The sequence below is a fragment of the Dipodomys spectabilis genome, unplaced genomic scaffold (genome assembly GCF_019054845.1).
Source record: "Dipodomys spectabilis isolate Male_0828 unplaced genomic scaffold, ASM1905484v1 ptg000342l, whole genome shotgun sequence".
Classification (NCBI taxonomy): Eukaryota; Metazoa; Chordata; class Mammalia; order Rodentia; family Heteromyidae; genus Dipodomys; species Dipodomys spectabilis.
The window spans coordinates 855,823-873,179 of NW_024871019.1; the positions used below are offsets into that span (position 1 = coordinate 855,823).

The 17,357-nt window shown below is 55.0% G+C and overlaps 1 protein-coding gene across 1 annotated transcript in view; it reads right to left on the reverse strand.

Annotated features, from left to right (window-relative positions):
- Spsb4 (splA/ryanodine receptor domain and SOCS box containing 4) overlaps positions 1-16,310 on the reverse strand; it is a 28,099-nt gene extending 11,789 nt beyond the window's left edge. Inside the window, exon 1 of the mRNA XM_042665768.1 lies at positions 15,578-16,310. Coding sequence (XP_042521702.1) covers positions 15,578-16,310 — 733 coding nt within the window. The remainder of the gene's footprint in view (positions 1-15,577) is intronic.
- Between the last annotated feature and the right edge of the window lie 1,047 nt (positions 16,311-17,357).

Here is a 17,357-nt window from a genome sequence, read left to right on the forward strand (position 1 = left end):
AAGTCCCTTCCAGAACACGCCCTGGGCACAGCCGCGCGGGCGGGGCTCCCTCCCGGGACACCGGGCAATGCAGACACCGCCAGGGGCTCCACCCGGGCCGTGCCTCCAAAGGCCGGGGTATGCACACCCCACCCCGCGGACTGATGGACTGGGGGCGGGGCTGTTCCTAGGGTACCATGGAAAGACGAAGAAGCATCAGGCCAAGAAGTGTGTGCAGGAGCTGTGAGATGGGCACTGGAACTGTCTAAGAGTGAGCGGTCCCAACAGCAGTGTGTCAGCCTGGAAGGAGGGGGGGAAGGGAGGGAAGGGAGGGAGGGAGGGAAGGAAGGAAGGAAGGAAGGAAGGAAGGAAGGAAGGAAGGAAGGAAGGAAGGAAGGAAGGAGGAGGGAGGGAAGGAAGGAAGGAAGGAAGGAAGGAAGGAAGGAAGGAAGGAGGAAAGGAGGGAAGGGAGGAAGGAGGGAGGGAAGGAAGGAAGGAGGGAAGGAAGGAGGGAGGGAAGGAAGAAAGGAAGGAGGAAAGGAGGGAAGGGAGGAAGGAAGGGAGGAAGGAGGGAAGGAAGGAAGGAAGGAAGGAGGGAGGAAGGGAGGGAGGGAAGGAGGGAAGGAGGGAGGGAGGGAGGGATTCTCTCACCATGGCTACAATGATCTGATCTGCAGCTGTCTATGGGAGCCCCTGCCAGCTTGGGCCCTGTCCAGAAAGCATACACCCCAAGGCCTCCAGAGATGTTTATGGGCTGTCTCCATCCAAGGGGCTCACAGACCCAGACCAGAGAGGTCTCAGCCCCGAGGCTGCTAGTCCCACCCCCTCCTTGCCCGAGGAGTGATTGACAGGGCAGCTGCCTGCGGGAGTCAGTGGGGGAAGGGCCAAGCACAGTTGGCAGCTGATTTGCTGGGAGCTGGCGGTTGCAGGGCAGCCATCTGGTTTGGGTCAAAGGTCTCCAGGGAACAGTTTGATTTATGGACCAGTGCAGCCACCCAGGCTGCCAGGAGGGCACAATAAGGTGGGATGTGGGGTTGGGATTTGGGGGAGGGGAGAGAGGCCCAGTGTGTGTGTGTTGGTGGTGGGGTAGGGGGGGAGTAATGAATGGAAGGAGGAGAGCTCAGGGCTGAGCCAGCCGCTTCCAGCCTTCTGGAGCCTCAGGTTGCCTGTAACAGAGGAAAAAAGGGCAACAGAAAACAGAAAAGGACAATATTGAGGACTGGGGCGGAGGGGGGGAGGGGGAGGAATTCTGTCTCAAATAGTAGAGTACCTGCCTAGAAATGCATGAGTCCTGGGTTCAAACTCAGCACTAAAGAAAAGACAGTACTGAAAAAGTCAACAAGGGTTTGTTGTGCTTGCTGCTGCCTGGGTCGATCCTGGACACTGCTGTTCTGCTTGACCAAAAAGCTTCTTCTGGCTCGCCAGGAGGCCTGCAGAGGTTGTGGTATTGAGGGAGGACAAGGAGCCGGTGGCACTGGGCCCCTCCCGGTGTCCCGGGCTGGGACAGGGAGGAGCACCACGCAGGAGTCCTGGGGTGGAAGGGTGTGAGCTCTGTGGAGATGACGGAGGACATCTCCTCTCAGACACAGCAGTGCACGGTGCCCACAGGAGGAAGCCACGCACCCAGCACCTGGCATGCCATCTTTCTCTCCTTGGCTATGAAACAAGCCAACCAGGTGCCCCAGAGACCTCAGGGAGTCCATGAAGGCTCTGGTCACTCAGGTTGGCCAAATCTCGTCTGAAAACCAAATCTAAAGAAGACCAGGCAAAGAAAACAGAGGTCCTGTGGGGAGCATTGCTCATGTGTCAGAGACGGCTGCTGCTCACAAACACAAGAGGGCCCTGGAGCTGGGTGCTAGTGACTCAATCAAGCCTGTCATCCTAGCTAACTCAGGAGGCTGAGATCTGAGGATCTCGGTTCGAAACCAGCCCAAGCAGGAAAGTCCTCCAATAAACTACTCAGAAAAAGCCAGAAGTGACTATGTAGCGCAAGTGGTAGAGTGCCAGCCTTGAGCACAAAGAGGATCGGGGATAGTGCATAGAGCCCAAGTTCAAGTACCAGGACCAAAATAAAGAAAAGAAGAAGGCACTGGGGAAAGCAAAGGGCTGTCAGCACATCCTGAAAGGGAGATTCAGAACCTGATGGTCCGACCAGCTGGAGTCTGAGATGGGCTAGCCTGTCACAGCCTGCACTTCCTCCTCACGGAAAGAGGGTGTGAGGACCCTACGTGTGGAGCTTCTAACGTGTGAGACACTCGGCAGGGCGGATGAACGCTTTATCCACGGATGGCCTTCATCCCCTGGCAGCCTGAAGCTTCTCCTGGCCAGTTCTGTTGGGCAGCAGGGGTTCCCTGGCAGAAAAAGCTTCTATGGGAAGACTCGAGCCCCCTCTCAGTGCTCTGCTCAGTTATGGTGGAGACTCTATCCAAAATCAGAATCCTGACCTGAGCCATGAACCCATCTGGGGCTGGAGTGCAGCAGGGGATTCATCAACCAAACCTGCCAAAAACATTGCCTGCATTCTGTGAGGAGTACAAATGAAAAAGCCTATCAGGGACCAAGAGCGGGGGAGGGCGGGGGCTGTGCTAAACCTGACAGCAGGCCACTTCCTGCCAGGTCACCCCAAGGGACATCCAGCTAAAGCCCAGCTCTGGCCTTTGACCTCTGCCCTGGGTTTGTTTATACATGGGGAGGGGGAGGGGAGGCTGTAGCCGGGGCTGAGTTGGAGCTGACAGCCAGACAGATCCATGTGTGAGGAACAAGGAAAGCCTTCCAGGGGTCTCAGAGTGTATGTCCTGCTGAGGAGCAGCCACCAGGCAGGGGAGAAAAGGGAGGGTGCCACCGGCTCTGAGGCAGGGGCGGCTTGGAGTTCCAGGGCTAGACAGACAGACAGGACAGAAGTCACAGGTGAGAGACTGAGTGGGTGAAGTTATCCCTAAACCGCCCAAGCCTTGTGTTTGCCAAGGGCTTTCCTTGGTTTTATCTCCATAATCTCTCTCCTTCTATGGGAGGCTAGGGGGGCTGAGGGGGGGGGGAGGGTTGGCTCTGGCTCAAGACCATTAGGCCCTGCTGCTCATTCAACCTGCAGTTCTGGGCTGTCACAGCCATCTCAAAGGTGCCCCCACACACACACACAGGGGCCCCAGGCTCTTCCCCCTCTGGATTCCTGGCATACCTCCTATCAGCCCTCCTCCCCACCTAGGCCCTCTGCCATTCTCTGAGGTCTCCAGGTCCTGACCGCACCTCCCTGGACTGCCCCCCCCCACCCATGTGGACTGGCGCCCCTGTTCTCTCCATCCATCCATCTCCCCAAAGCAGCTCCAAAGCAGCGCTGCCCAGATCTCTCATGCCCTGGAAGGTTCCTTACACGGCCGCACCATCTAACACGGCAGCGGCCAGTGTGCCTAGAAAAGGAATTTTTTTGTCTACAGCCAGTGCCACTGAAGCAAGGATGTTTTCAGCTTAATCAACGCGATTTCATCTTAATTAAGCAGCTACCACATGGCTGGTGGCTATCCTATTGGATGCTAAGAGTGTCTGTCATCCAACAAACCAGAGACCACAGAAGTACGGAGAGCCGTGAGGCCACTGTCTGAGGGGGAAACCAAGGCACAGACAGAGGAGGTAGCATGCCTTGGAGTTGCACGGCCTGTGGCTGACCAGTTTCCTGGCCCCCTGTCTGGTGTCCTGCTAGGACCTGCTTTCTTTCCTCCCTTCTTGACACCCAACACTAGACTGGGGAAGTCAAGTTCGTTCAAGAGTGTTTTCCTGCAGGTGGCTCCCTAGTGTCACCCTGGCTATTCAGGAGGCTGAGATCTGAGGACTGTAATTCAAAGCCAGCCCAAGCAGGAAAGTCAGGGAGATTCTGATCTCCAATGAACCCCCAGAAAACCTAAGTAGCACTGTGGCTCCTGTAAAGTCCGCTCCTGGATGGCGAGCAGACTCCACCCTCCTCGTAGCAAAGTCTCTACCCAGTACCTGCGTTACCTAGGCCACTGGCACACCTAGAAGAGGTCACATCTGCATCCGCTGAAGTCACATCTGAATTTGATGTGGCCACACCTTTCTCCACCCATACCCTAGATAAGGCCTAGCCCAGGCTCAGACACTCTTTCTCAGCTCTTCCCTTCTCAGCTCTTTTCTCTCTTTTTCCCAGCTCTCTCTCTTTCCCAGCCCTCTTTCCCATCTCTCTCTTCTCTTTCCCAGCTCTCGCTTCTCATTCCCAGCTCTCTCTTCTCTTTCCCAGCTCTTTCCCAGGCCTTTCCAGCCGCGTGGAGGGCCAACCTGGCCTGATCCCAGCAGGTCTACTGAATAAACCTAACCTCTTACCTGAATACCATGTGGGTGGTGCTGTTCTTACTGGGCTACCTCTTTTTAAAAACCTAACAGCTCCAAGTGATAGAGTGCTAGCTTTGAGCAAAAAGAGCTCAGAGCCGGGCGCCGGTGGCTCACGCCTGTCATCCTAGCTACTCAGGAAGTGAGATCTGAGGATCGCGGTTCAAAGCCAGCCAGGGCAGGAAACTCCATGGAAACTTTTTTTTTTTTTTTGGGGGGGGAGTTCTGGTCGTGGGCCTGAACTCTGGGCCTGGGCACTGTCCCTCAGCTCTTCAGCTCAAGGCTAGCACTCTACCACTTGAGCCACAGTGCCACTTCTGGCTTTTTTTTTTCTGCTTATGTGGTGCTGAGGAATCGAACCCAGGGCCTCATATATGCAAGGCAAGCGCTCTACCACTGAGCCACCTTCCCAGTTCTCCGTGAAACTCTTATCTCCAATAAACCACTAGAAAACCGGAAGTGGTGCTGTGGCTCAAGTGGTAGAGCACTAGCCTTGAGCTGAAGAGCTGAGGGACAGCGCCTAGGCCCAGAGTTCAAGCTACATGACCAAAACCAAAAACAAACAAACAAAAAAAAGAGCTCAGAGATGGTGCCCAGGCTCTGAGTTCAAGCTCCTCGACTGGGGGAAAAAAAAGTGTCCTCCAGTTTCACACAGCTGAACAATCCATTCGGAAAAAGAACCTTCCGTAGCCAACAGAGGTGGCCGTGTCAGATCCAGAAGAAATGAAAGCCCCGAAGCACCACTCCCAACCCTCGCACCTCCCAGGTCTGCAGGTGCACACTGGTGGACCGGCCTGCCAGCCCTGCCATCCCAGGAGACTCCTCTGAGCCGAACCAGGTTTTGGTGCCACCTTCCAGGAAGCAGCCACAGAGGTGGAAAAGACGCAGCAAGGGGGGAAGGGGGGCCCATGCCTGGGCTATAGGAAGGACTCCAAGTCCCCAGACAAGGAGAGCTTGTCAACAAACAGACCTGACACTTTCCAAATAGCTAGGATGATACATGTACACCACCATGCCTGGGATTTTACTACTTGAGATTGGGGGACAGGGAGAAGGGGGTGTCTTATGATTTTTGAGGTGGGGGGTCTGGGCTGGCTTTGAACCGTAACCCTTCTTATCGCCACCTTACAAATAGCTGGGATTACACGTGTGAGCCCCTGGGCCTGGCTTCATTCTGTCCTCTTAAAAACAATATTGGATTTGATCATAACCATTTGTCTTTAAATTATTATTCTTCCTGTCTATCTCCTTCAAATTGTCATCATACTGTCCCTAGTGCTAGACATGCAGGAAGTGTTCAAAACTTAGTCACTGAGGGGCTGGGAAGGTGGCTCAGTGGTAGAGTGCTCGCCTAGCATGTATGAAGCCCTGGGTTCAATTCCTCAGTACTACATACACAGAAAAATCCAGAAGTGGCGCTGTGGCTCAAGTGGTAGAGTGCCAGCCTTGAGTTGAAGAGCTGAGGGACAGTGCGCAGGCCCAGAGTTCAAGCCCCACGACCAACAAAATAAAAACAAAAACAAAAAACCAAACTTAGTCACTGAGTGACTGGCTGATGGATAATAACCTTGCTTATTTGTCTGTGGCTCCAATCAGACTCTGAGCTCCAGGTCCTGACAAATTGGGGGCCATTACTAAACTCTCCAATCCAGAGGTGGGGCCACAGGAACCAAGCCCTTCAAGTCAAGGGGAACCGCACACTGTGTGAGAGGATGGGAAAGATGCAGGAGGGGCTGGGAAGGGAGAAGAGTGGAGCAGACAGGCCTTCACAAATTGTAAGCGTCTTCTGAGTTCTGGACTTCTGCAAGAGTTCCCACCAAACACCCCAAGCCCCCTCCAAGCATGCACCCCAGCCAGCTGGCCCTGTCCCCTCATTCCACTGCCAGCCACTGTTCCCGCCCTTCCCTGCAAGGCCCAGGCCCCCCCCCCCCCCCCCCCCCCGTCCCTACAGCCCAGGGCAAACCTGCTCTGGCTCTGGGACAGTCGGGCATTGTGAAAGAAACATCACAGAGGGAAAGCTCTAGAACTCGGCTGTGCTTCGGCAGTGAGCCACTAAGAAGCACAGCCTATCATGGGGTGCTGGAGCCTCACACCTGTCATCCCAGCTACTCATGAGGCTGAGATTGGAGGATCGCGGCTCAAAGCCGGCTGGGGCCAGGAAAAGTTATCTCCAGTGATCCATCAAATGAGATATGGCCCAGTTGGTAGAGCATTAGCCTTGGGTTAAAAAGCAAAAGGACAGCGACACAGGGACACAGAGTTCAAGCCCCCGGACTAACACATACACCTGGCCACACACGCGTGTGCCACAGCCGCGTCTCCATACGTTACTGAGACAAAAGCAGGGCTCTGCAGGACTGCGGGGGGTCCCCTGGGTGCAGGGGAACCAGCAGAAGGGAGGGGGCCAGATTGGGTAGGGCTGTCCCAGGAGCCCAGGGGCAGCCCTGGCAAATCAGGGTTCCCAGCATGGAGCCCGGGTTCTCACAGAGCTCTATTTATAGAACGCAGTCTCCCAGAAGGCTGGAGAAGCTGGGAGAGCCAGCCGGGCCCTGTCTTTTCCAAGCTCCTGCTGCCAGGGCTTAATTTCATCCCCCAGCAAATAAATCATTAAAGGAGCCCACCCCCACCCCCCAGTCTTGGAAGAGCTGACCAGGAAGAGCCATTAAAACAGCTCGGCCCGCCTGTGAATTATGGAAGGCCTCCGACAGCAGCTGTATTAGTGTCGGACCAGACCCTAACTCACGGCTAAGCACCCCCTCTCCTTAACCAAGACAAGTGAGCCAGCAGCCTGATGTCAGCAAATACATGTCACAGGCCATTGGTTCTCCTCATTGTCTTCCAGCACCTCCCCCACCCCCACTGAGTCCTAAGCCAAGCCCATCAGGGGGGTTGGGGAAGCAGCAGAGGACTGACTTCAGCACACAGAAGCCCAAAACCTGTGACCATGGGAGGGGTGGGCACAATGCTGGGAGGGTAAGCGGTGTAGACCCTGGGGAGAGGCCTGGATTGGTCCTGACAGCCAAGTCCCTCCCTAGCAGGTGTCATGGGCTGGCCCTTTCTTTTCCCTTCCCAGTCTCTATCTTCCCATGCAGGCCAATGGGCTGAGGGCTCCTTAGCCTGGGGTGGGGAAACGCTGGGAGCAGAGTCAGGCCTTTCCCAAGGGGTCACCCAGAGCAGCTTCCATTTGCGGGAATCCCTCCAAACAGAAGCCTTTCCCCACCGCGCCCCCAGGACAATAGAGAAACTGAGTCACACCATGGCTGGGGAGGATGAGGACAAGCGGGGATGGGGTGGGAAGGGAGAACCTGCAGATGCCACGGTGTTCTGGCCTCAGCAGCTGGAGGCATGGCTGGCAGAGCCAGGCAGGCCCCTGCCAGGATTTGCTGGGTGGTTGGCGTAAGCGGGTCATGTCCAACGGAGGCCGTGGACACAGACCAAGGTATGGAGGGGGCCCCGGGTAGCTTGGCTGCAGGGCCATCAAAAGATGCAGGGTCGGAGGGAAGGCTTGCTAGAAACACACTCTGGGGCCGGGCACTGAAGGCTCACGCCTGTAATCCCAACTACTCAAGATGCTGAGATCTGAGAACCAAGGTTCAAAGTCAGCCGGGGCAGGAAAATCCACAAGACTCTTATCTCCAATTAACTACCAGAAAACCGGAAGTGGAGCTATGGCTCAAGTGGTGGAGAGCTAGCCTTGCACACAGATGTTCAGGGACCACCCAGGCCCTGAGTGCAAGCCCCAGTATTGGTGCACATGTGCACATATGTGCACACACACAATAATAATAATTATTATTATTATTATTATACTCTCCAAAGCCTGAGGTTTGGATTCCTCGGTCAAAAAAAAAAATCTCTCACCGGGCGCCGGTGGTTCACGGCTATCATCCTAGGAGGCTGAGATCTGAGGAGCGTGGTTCAAATCCAGCCCGGGCAGGAAAGTCCGTGAGACTCTTATCTCCAATAAATCACTAGAAAACAGAAGTGGCGCTGTGGCTCAAGTGGTAAAGCGCTTGCCTTGAGCTGAAGAGCTCAGGAAGAGCACCCAGCCCAGAGTTCAAGCCCCACGATCGACAAAAAATAAAATAATATAAAAAAATCTCTCACTGTAATTTAACAACTGTCATTTCCAGCCTTAGTAACAGTGATTTTCTTAGTCTGTGGGAAGCAGAGTCAGAGCCAACAAAATGGTCTATACATTGTCTTACCAGGTACTGCGGCAATTTCTGTATATTGTCCATATATTATTCATGATCCTGGCACCTCAGTGAGTGTATATCTATCTATAAATGTGTATATATGTATTTTTTAATATTTTTTTTTTTGCCAGGCCTGGGGTTTGAACTGAGGGCTAGCACTCTACTGCTTGAGTCACAGCTCTACTTCTGGCTTTTGAGTGATTCATTGGAGATTAAGAGTCTCCTGGACTTTCCTAACCAGACTGGCTTTGAATCATGATCTTCAGATCTCAGCTTTCTGAGTAGCTAGGTATGAGCCACTGGTCCTGGCCATTTCTTTCTTTCTTTTAGACCAGCAAACTAAGGAAGGTCCAGGGTGAAATGACTTGCTGAGATCCCAGCTAATCAATCAGAAGTGAGTCTGGGTGGCCATGCAAGAGGCCAGAGCAGGGCTGGGAAGGTAGCTCAGTGGTAGAGCGCTTGCCTTGCATATATGAGGCCCTGGGTTTGATTCCTCGGCACCACATAAGCAGAAAAAAAAAAGCCAGAAGTGGCGCTGTGGCTCAAGTGGTAGAGCGCTAGCCTTGAGCTGAAGAGCCAAGGGACAGCGCCCAGGCCCAGAGTTCAGGCCCCACGACCGACCTAACCAAAAAAAGAAAAAGGCCAGAGCAACAGTCCTCCTTCCAGATGCTGTCATCTGCATTTCAAAGGCCGCAGCTGCAGGCAGGACTTGGGTTCAATGTGGGAGCTTCCCCACCAGGCCCCCAAAGCCAAGGGAGCAGAGCAGAGCAGCTCCCACTCCTGTTGGAGGAGCAACAAGAAAGGAGCAGCTTCTGAATGTTGGGGTCCTGAATTGCTATGTCTGCCTCATCACAGGGCCTCCAGCTGGCCTGTGGGTGGGGACAGAGGAGAGGTAGAACTTCAAGCAGGACAGGCCAGACTTCAAGCAGGAGAGGCAGTACCCTTTGTGCCAGCCAACTGTGATGCCCTGCCTGCCCCGCCTGCCCCGGTAGAGGAAGGAAAAGCTATTCAGGAGATAAGACACCAAACAATAAACAGGCATTTAATGAGTACTTTCTGTATACTTTGTTCCACAGAGGGTGGGAGGGGGGAGATATAACATGGGATACCAGGAAGACTAAGGTGCAATGCTCTGGGAACCAGCGGCTCACACCTGTAATCCTAGCTACTCAAGAGGCTGAGATCCAAGGATCGTGGTTGGAAGCCAGCTTGGGCACAACAGTCCATGAGTCTCTCATCCCCAGTTAACCATCAAAAAGCTGGTAGAATAGGTGTGGCTCAAATGACATAGCACTCACCTTGAGCGGAAAAAGCCAAGAGAAAGAAGGAGGCCCCAATACTGACACCAACACACACACACACATACACACACACACACACACACACACACATTTTTAAAAGAATTCCAAGGGCTGGGAAGGTGGCTCAGTGGTAGAGCACTTGCCTTGCATGCTCGAGGCCCTGGGTTCGATTCCTCAGCACCACATAAGAAAAAAGCCGGAAGTGGCGCTGTGGCTCAAGTGGTAGAGTGCTAGCCTTGAGCTGAAGAGCTGAGGGACAGCGCCCAGGCCCAGAGTTCAGGCCCCACAACCGGACCCAAAAAAAAAAAAAAAAGAATTCCAAAAATAGTAATCTGAAAAATTAAATTACAATATGCCCATATCATAAATACACACCATTGTTAATTAGCATATGAGGGTACGCCGCATTAACTGGTATTTAGACAGCTGCCAAGATGCAGAGCGATGTCTATAATACAATCTAATAATTCCCTGTCCAGATAGCCGGGGGCCATGGCTCCCACTTTAGATTTCAGCTACTGGGGAGACAGAGGCCAGATGATGGAGAAGTCAAATCCAGACCTCACGGAGGCTGGAAGGACATGCGGGGCTAGTGGAGCCACTGGGCAGCGTGGGAGGAGGGCTGGGACAAGGAGAGGGTGTCCTTGGAGCCGTGCTGGTGGAGTGTTCTCTCTGGCCTTCGTCCACACCGGAAGCCTTGGGCGGCTGCCAGGCTGCTCTGCTTGGCTGGGGAACCAATAAATACTTGTTGGCAGATCGATTAAACCATCTAGGAACGATGTGTGGAAATAGAGCTTCTCTGGTGTGGTACAGGTGGACAAGCCGGAACAGACAAGAAATCTCAGAATACCTGGGCATCCTGTCCCTACCCCGAAGTCAGCCCTAAGCCCTGACAAAAAAAGCTGGTCATTCAGCCTGTGGCTCATGCCTGTAATCCTCACTGAGATCTGAGGATCATGGTTGGAAGCCAACCTGAGCAGGGAAGTCCATGGTATCTCCAATGAACCCACCAGAAAACCAGAAGTGGTGCTGTGGCTCAAAGTGGTAGAGTCTTAAGCCCTAGAGCAAACAGAGCTCAGGAACAGTGCCCAGGCCCTGAGCTCAAGCCCCACGACCACCACCAACAACAAAAGAGTCTGATCATTCTTAACGGGGGTCGAAGGTCGTGCGGGCCAGAGAGTAGGAGGCCCGGATGAACAAATGGCAAGGACCAGGGCTTAGGCACAGCTGCCCCACGTGCCATCCAAAGTACTTCACCTTGCCAAGACTCAGAAAACGGAAGCAAGAGTCACAGTGCCTCAAAAGCTTACTGTGGCTAAAATCGGAAGGAGAGAAAAAAAAAGAAAGCTGGGCTGGGCGCCAGTGGCTCACGCCTGTCATCCTAGCTACTCAGGAGGCTGAGATCTGAGAATCGCGGCTCAAAGCCAGCCCCGGCAGGAAAAGTCCGTGAGACTCTTCTCTCCAATAAACCACTAGAAAACCGGAAGTGGTGCTGTGGCTCAAGTGGTAGAGCGCTCGCCTTGAGCTAAAGAGCGCAGGGACAGCGCCCAGGCCCAGAGTTCAAGCCCCACAACCAATAAAAAAATAAAATAAAATAAAAATAAAGAGAAGAAAGCTGGGTGCCAAGTGACTACTTAGGAAGCTGAGATCTGACAATGCAGATTTAAGCCAGTCCAAGCAGGAGAATCCTTGAGACTCTTATCTCCAAGGAACCAGCAAAAAGCCAGAGATGGAGCTGTGGCTCAAGTGGTAGAGTGCCAGCATTGAGTGAAAAAGCCAAGGGACAGTGGTTAGGCAATGAGTTCAAGTACTGGTGTACACATACACACACACACACACACACACACACACACACACAGAGCTGTTTGGGGTCTCTGGCTGTTCTGTGTCTCCTCTCTTCTTCCTGCGCCCCTCATCCACTAGCCAGAGACCATGAGACACAGCCCGTCTTCTGTCAGTCTCCGGGCCGAGGAGCCCCACGGGGCTGGGGGTACAGGGTGGGGGTAACGGAGTCCCCAACCCCCAGCCAGTCACTTTTCCAGTCCTAATTCCACAAGACACAGAATGCTCATTGCTTATTTTCACCGTGGGATTTATCTGATCACCATGCTTGCTTGCTTTTTTTCTTTTTCTTTTGGTGGAACTGGGGTTTGAACTCAGAGCCTTACCCTTTTTGCTGGGCAGGCACTCTGCCACCTTGTTACAAGCCAGCTCTGCCTAGCCAGCGACTGAGGTGATTCTTAAGACATTTCCCACAAGGCCACGGGTTAACTAAACCAGCCCTTCTCAGGACCTACCCAACCTTGCCAAGATTCAAGCAGCTACAAGGAGGCTCAACTGTTTCAACATAGTCCAACAACCCGGAGCGTGCCAGAGAGCCCCGCCTGCCACTCACATTTCTGTTGACTTGTGATCTGCCCACTCTTCGCTCAAGCAAATGCAAGATCCTGGCAGGGCTCACACTGTGCCCTCGATTGCTTTCTGCAGTCTGACTTTCCATCCCTCAACTAAGGAAGGGAGCATGGGAAAAGAGTGGGTCTCAGAGGTAACAGATCTGGGGGTGGGGGAAACCCCATGTCGGGCTCTCTGAAGGGTTGCTCTTCTGTTTTCTTATCTCTCTAAAGAAAAGGAGTCTGCAATTGGCCTCATTTGGCTGGCAGTTGCAAATAAATAAACAAACTGGCCAAGTATGTGGCTCACACCTGTAATTCCAGCTTACTTGGGGAGGCAGAGACTGACAGGATAAGATTTTTTTTTTTTTGGGGGGGGGGTTGGTTATGAGGCTCAAATTCAGTATCTGGGCGCTGTCCCTGAGCCTCTCTGTGCTCAAGGCCAGAGCTCTACCACTTGAGCCACTGTACCACTTCTGGTGTTTTTGAGTGGTTTATTGGTGATAAGAGTCTCACGGGAACTTTTTTACCCAGGATGGCTTCGAACTTCGATCCTCAGATCTGAGCCTCCTGAGTAGATAGGATCACACTGGCCACTCGGCAGGATAAAAATTTAAAGCCAGCTGAAGCCGGGCGCTGGTGGCTCACTCCTGTAATCCTAGCTACTCAGGAGGCTGAGATCTGAGGATCGCGGTTCAAAGCCAGCCCGGGCAAGAAAGACCATGAGACTCCTATCTCCAATAAACCACCAGAAAACCGGAAGTGGCGCTGTAGCTCAAGTGGTAGAGCACTCACCTTGAGCTGAAGAGCTGAGGGACAGCGCCCAGGCCCAGAGTTCAAGCCCCACGACCGACAAAAAAAAAAAAAAAATTTAAAGCCAGCTGAGGCAAAACTTGGCAAGACTTGGGGTTGGGAAGGTGGCTCAGTGGTAGAGGGCTTGCCTTGCATACATGAGGCCCTGGGTTTGATTCCTCAGCACCACATAAGCAAAAAGAAAAAAAAGCCGGAAGTGGCATTGTGGCTCAACTGGTAGAGCACTAGCCTTGAGCTGAAGAGCTGAGGGACAGTGCCCAGGCCCAGAGTTCAGGCCCACGACCGGACCACCCAAAAAAAAAAAAAAAAAATCTTGGCAAGACTTTATCTCAACAAACAAAGTTGTAACACATCTGTAACACCAGCTATGCAGGAGGTGTAAGTAGGAGGATTGAGGTCCAAAGGTAGCCCCTACAAAAAATGCTACACCCTATCTGAAAACTGCAGCAAAAAAGGGCTGGAGGTGTGGTTCAAGTGGTAGAACACTAGGGCCTAGTGTGTACAAGGCTCTAAATTCAATCTCCAGGTGCCCCCAAAAATGCACAACTGGAATGCCTGCTATGAGGCACTGCCCCATTTCCAGCAGGGTTGCGGAAGGAAGTCTTTGAAGTCTGCAAATGCCTGAGCCCCACCCCTGCACAGCTGATCCCACTGGGGTCTTGTAGCCACCTGGGCCTCTACCCAGAAGCCTCCTCACCTCCCAACCATCCCTTCCAAGGACCTGGGCTCTGTCCCGATTGCTCAATTGCACCCGTGTAATCAGAGTAGCCCTCAGAGCTGTCGGCATTCAGCCTGCAGCCATCGGGGCTTGTCCGCAGCCTGCCCAGTGTTCAGCCACCGCTGAGATTTCTAGGTTGTCTTGGAAGAGGCTGGAAGATGGCACAGCCCCCGCCTCGCACCTCCTCCCTCAGTTCATCCCTAACAGCTCACAGGCAGAAGCCGCACGCGGTAGGTTGACAGCGATCATAGTTGTCATTGCTTATAGTTTATCAATGAGGGGAGGGTGCGTGACCTTGACAAGCCAGGGCCCAGGGACTGTCTTCCTGCATCTCCTGCTGTGGTGAGCCTGTGTCATGCTGTACCACCCTGGAGCACCTACGAAGATTTGCCCAAGGCCACTGGGTTCTAAGCACACCTATTATCACGCGCGTGTGTGTGTGTGTGTGTGTGTGTGTGTGTGTGTGTGTGTGTGTATACCAGTACTAGGGCTTGAGTGTGCTCCCTTAGCTCTTTCTGCTCAAGGCTGGTGCTCTACCACTTGAGCCACACCTCAACAGTCACTTTTTGGTGGTTAATTGGTTATTAAAGTCTCATGGACTTTCCTTCCCTTGGGCTGGCTTGGAACCGCCATCCTCAGATCTCAGTCCCCTGAGTAGCTAGGATGACAGGTGTGAGCCACTGGCACCTGGCTGTCTGCCTGTGGCAACGCTGAGTTGGATGCCCAGAAACTGCCATTTGCAGATGAGGAAACGGAGGCCCAGCTCGGAATCATCCCTCAGACCACCACGAAGTCAGGACTGCAGATGGGGAAACTGAGGCCCAGCTCTGAATTCCCCAGCCCACAACGAAGTTGGGATTCCAGCTCCCAAGCCCACCACCAAATCAGGATTGCAGACGGGGAAACTGAGGCCCAGCTCTGAATCCCTCAGCCCACTCTGAAGTCAGGGCTGCAAATGAGGAAACTGAGGCCCAGCTCTGAATCCCTCAGCCCACTGTGAAGTCAGGGCTGCAAATGGGGAAACTGAGGCCCAGCTCTGCATTTTCCCCCCCTCCGCCCACACCATCACATTAGAATTGCAGATGGGGAAACTGAGGCCCAGCTTCCAGTCCCCCAGGGCCCCCCCCACACCAGATGGGGAAACTGAGGCCTAGCTTCCAATCCCCCAGCACCCCACCACCACAAAATCAGGCTTGCAGATGGGGAAACTGAGGCCCTGTTCTGAATCCCTCAGCCCACTGTAAAGTCAGGGCTGCAAATGGGGAAACTGAGGTCCAGCTCTGAATCCCTCAGCCCACTGTGAAGTCAGGGCTGCAAATGGGGGAAACCGAGGCCCAGCTCTGCATTTTTCCCCTCTCCCCCAACACCATCACATTAGGATTGCAGATGGGGAAACTGAGGCCCTGCTCTGAATCCCTCAGCCCACTGTGAAGTCAGGGCTGCAAATGGGGAAACCGAGGCCCAGCTCTGCATTTTCCCCCACTCCGCCCGCACCATCACATTACGATTGCAGATGGGGAAACTGAGGCCCAGCTTCCAGTCCCCCAGGGGCCCCTCCCCACACCAGATGGGGAAACTGAGGCCTAGCTTCCAATCCCCCAGCACCCCACCACCACAAAATCAGGCTTGCAGATGGGGAAACTGAGGCCCAGCTCTGCATTTCCCCCTCTCCCCCCACACCATCACATTAGGATTGCAGATGGGGGAAACTGAGGCCCAGCTTCCAGTCCCCCAGCCCCCCCCACACACACACCAGATGGGGAAACTGAGGCCCAGCTCCCCACCTCCTTCCCCCCCCCCCCCCACAGCGCAGCCCGGCCGCACAGGCCTGCCCCGACTTACGGTCCAGGCCGTTGATGTAGCGCATGGTGACCTCGCAGTGGCCCCAGACGGCGCTCACCACCGGGTACAGCTTCCGGCCCCGCAGGCCGCGGAAGGCCACGCCCAGGTAGCGGCCGTCCGCCACGAAGCTGAGCGTGCCCGCGTCCATGTCCAGCAGCACCAGCAGCGAGTCGGGCGTGGCGAAGGCCTCGCCGGGGGCCAGGCCGGCCGGGTAGGCGGCGCCGGGCCGGTGGTCGCCGTCGTGGTAGAGGCGGCCGCGGCCCAGGTCCCAGCCCCAGGACTCGGCGTCGCTGCCCACCAGCGCCGTGTAGCCCACGGCGTGCAGCGGCGCGCGCGCCGTGGCCACGCCCACCACGGCGTGCGTGCCGCGCTGCCGCGCCGGCCAGTGGATCTGCCAGGCGTGCAGGCCGCGCGCGTGCCCCACCTTGCCGCGGATGCCGTCGGTGCTCTGCGCCACCGGGTGCCGGTGGAACGTCAGCCGGTCGTCGTCCTTGACGAACACGTTCAGCGACCGGTCCTCGGGGTTCCAGGCGTGCCGCAGCTGCACGGCCGGGCCGGCGGCCGGCATGTCCAGCAGCTGGTCCAGCCGCGCGGGCCTCCCGGCCTCGGGGCCTCGCGCCGCCGCCGCGGCCTCCGCCCGCTTCGCCGGGGAGGAGGAGGAGGGGCAGCGCCGCTGCCCCGCCGGGTCTCGAACCTCCGCCGCCTTGAGGCTCCCTGACAGTTTCTGGCCCATGGCCGGGCCGTCCCCGCTCCGGGCAGCCCCACGGGGTGGGGACCCCCACAGCCTCTACCGGGCTGCGGCCGGGGCCCAAGCTCCTGCAAGGAGAGCAGAGGCCTGGGTTAGAGCCGCCAGCGACCCCCGCCGTCCGTCCGTCCACTCCCATGGGACAGTAATAATAAGGGGTGCGGGGGGGGGGGGGAGGGGGGGGAGAGGCTGGTGGCTCCTCCATCTGTCATCCTAGCCAAGCTTAGTTTCTGAGCCAATACTCCCCCCACCACCACCCAAGAAACTAGTCACAGAATTAATGGAATCATAAACCACTACCAACTGGACAATCCAGGAAAAACCTCTTTTCACTGGGGCGGTCAGCGGCCTCACACCTGTCATCCTCTAGCTACTCAGGGGTCTGAAGATCACGGTTCAAAGCCAGCCCGGACAGGATAGTCTGTGGGACTCTTTTCTCCCATAATCTACCCCTCACCCCCCCCCAAAAAAGGCCAGAAGTAGTGCAGTGGGTCAAGCGGTAGAGCGCTAGCCTCTGGCACAAAAGCTCACCGACAGCGTCCAGGCCCCGAGTTCAAAGGCTCAGGATGGGAAAACACTACCAATTGGCTATGGAAGAAAAACTCTTTAAACAACTTTGATTTTGGGGCTGGGAAGGTGGCTCAGTGGTAGAGCGCTTGCCTTGCATGCCTGAGGCCCCGGGTTTGATTCCTCAGCACCACATAAGCAAAAAGAAAAAAGCCGGAAGTGGCGCTGTGGCTCAAGTGGTAGAGTGTTAGCCTTGAGCTGAAGAGCTGAGGGACAGCACCCAGGCCCAGAGTTCAGGCCCCACAACCAGACCCCCCCCCAAAAAAAAAAACAACTTTGATTTTAAAAACCCACATAAGGGGCTGGGAAGGTGGCTCAGTGGTAGAGCATTTGCCTTGCATGCATGAGGCCCTGGGTTCGATTCCCCAGCACCACATAAGCAGAAAAAGCCCGAAGTGCTGCTGTGGCTCAAGTGGTAGAGCATTAGCCTTGAGCTAAAGAGCTGAGGGACAGCACCCAGGCCCAGAG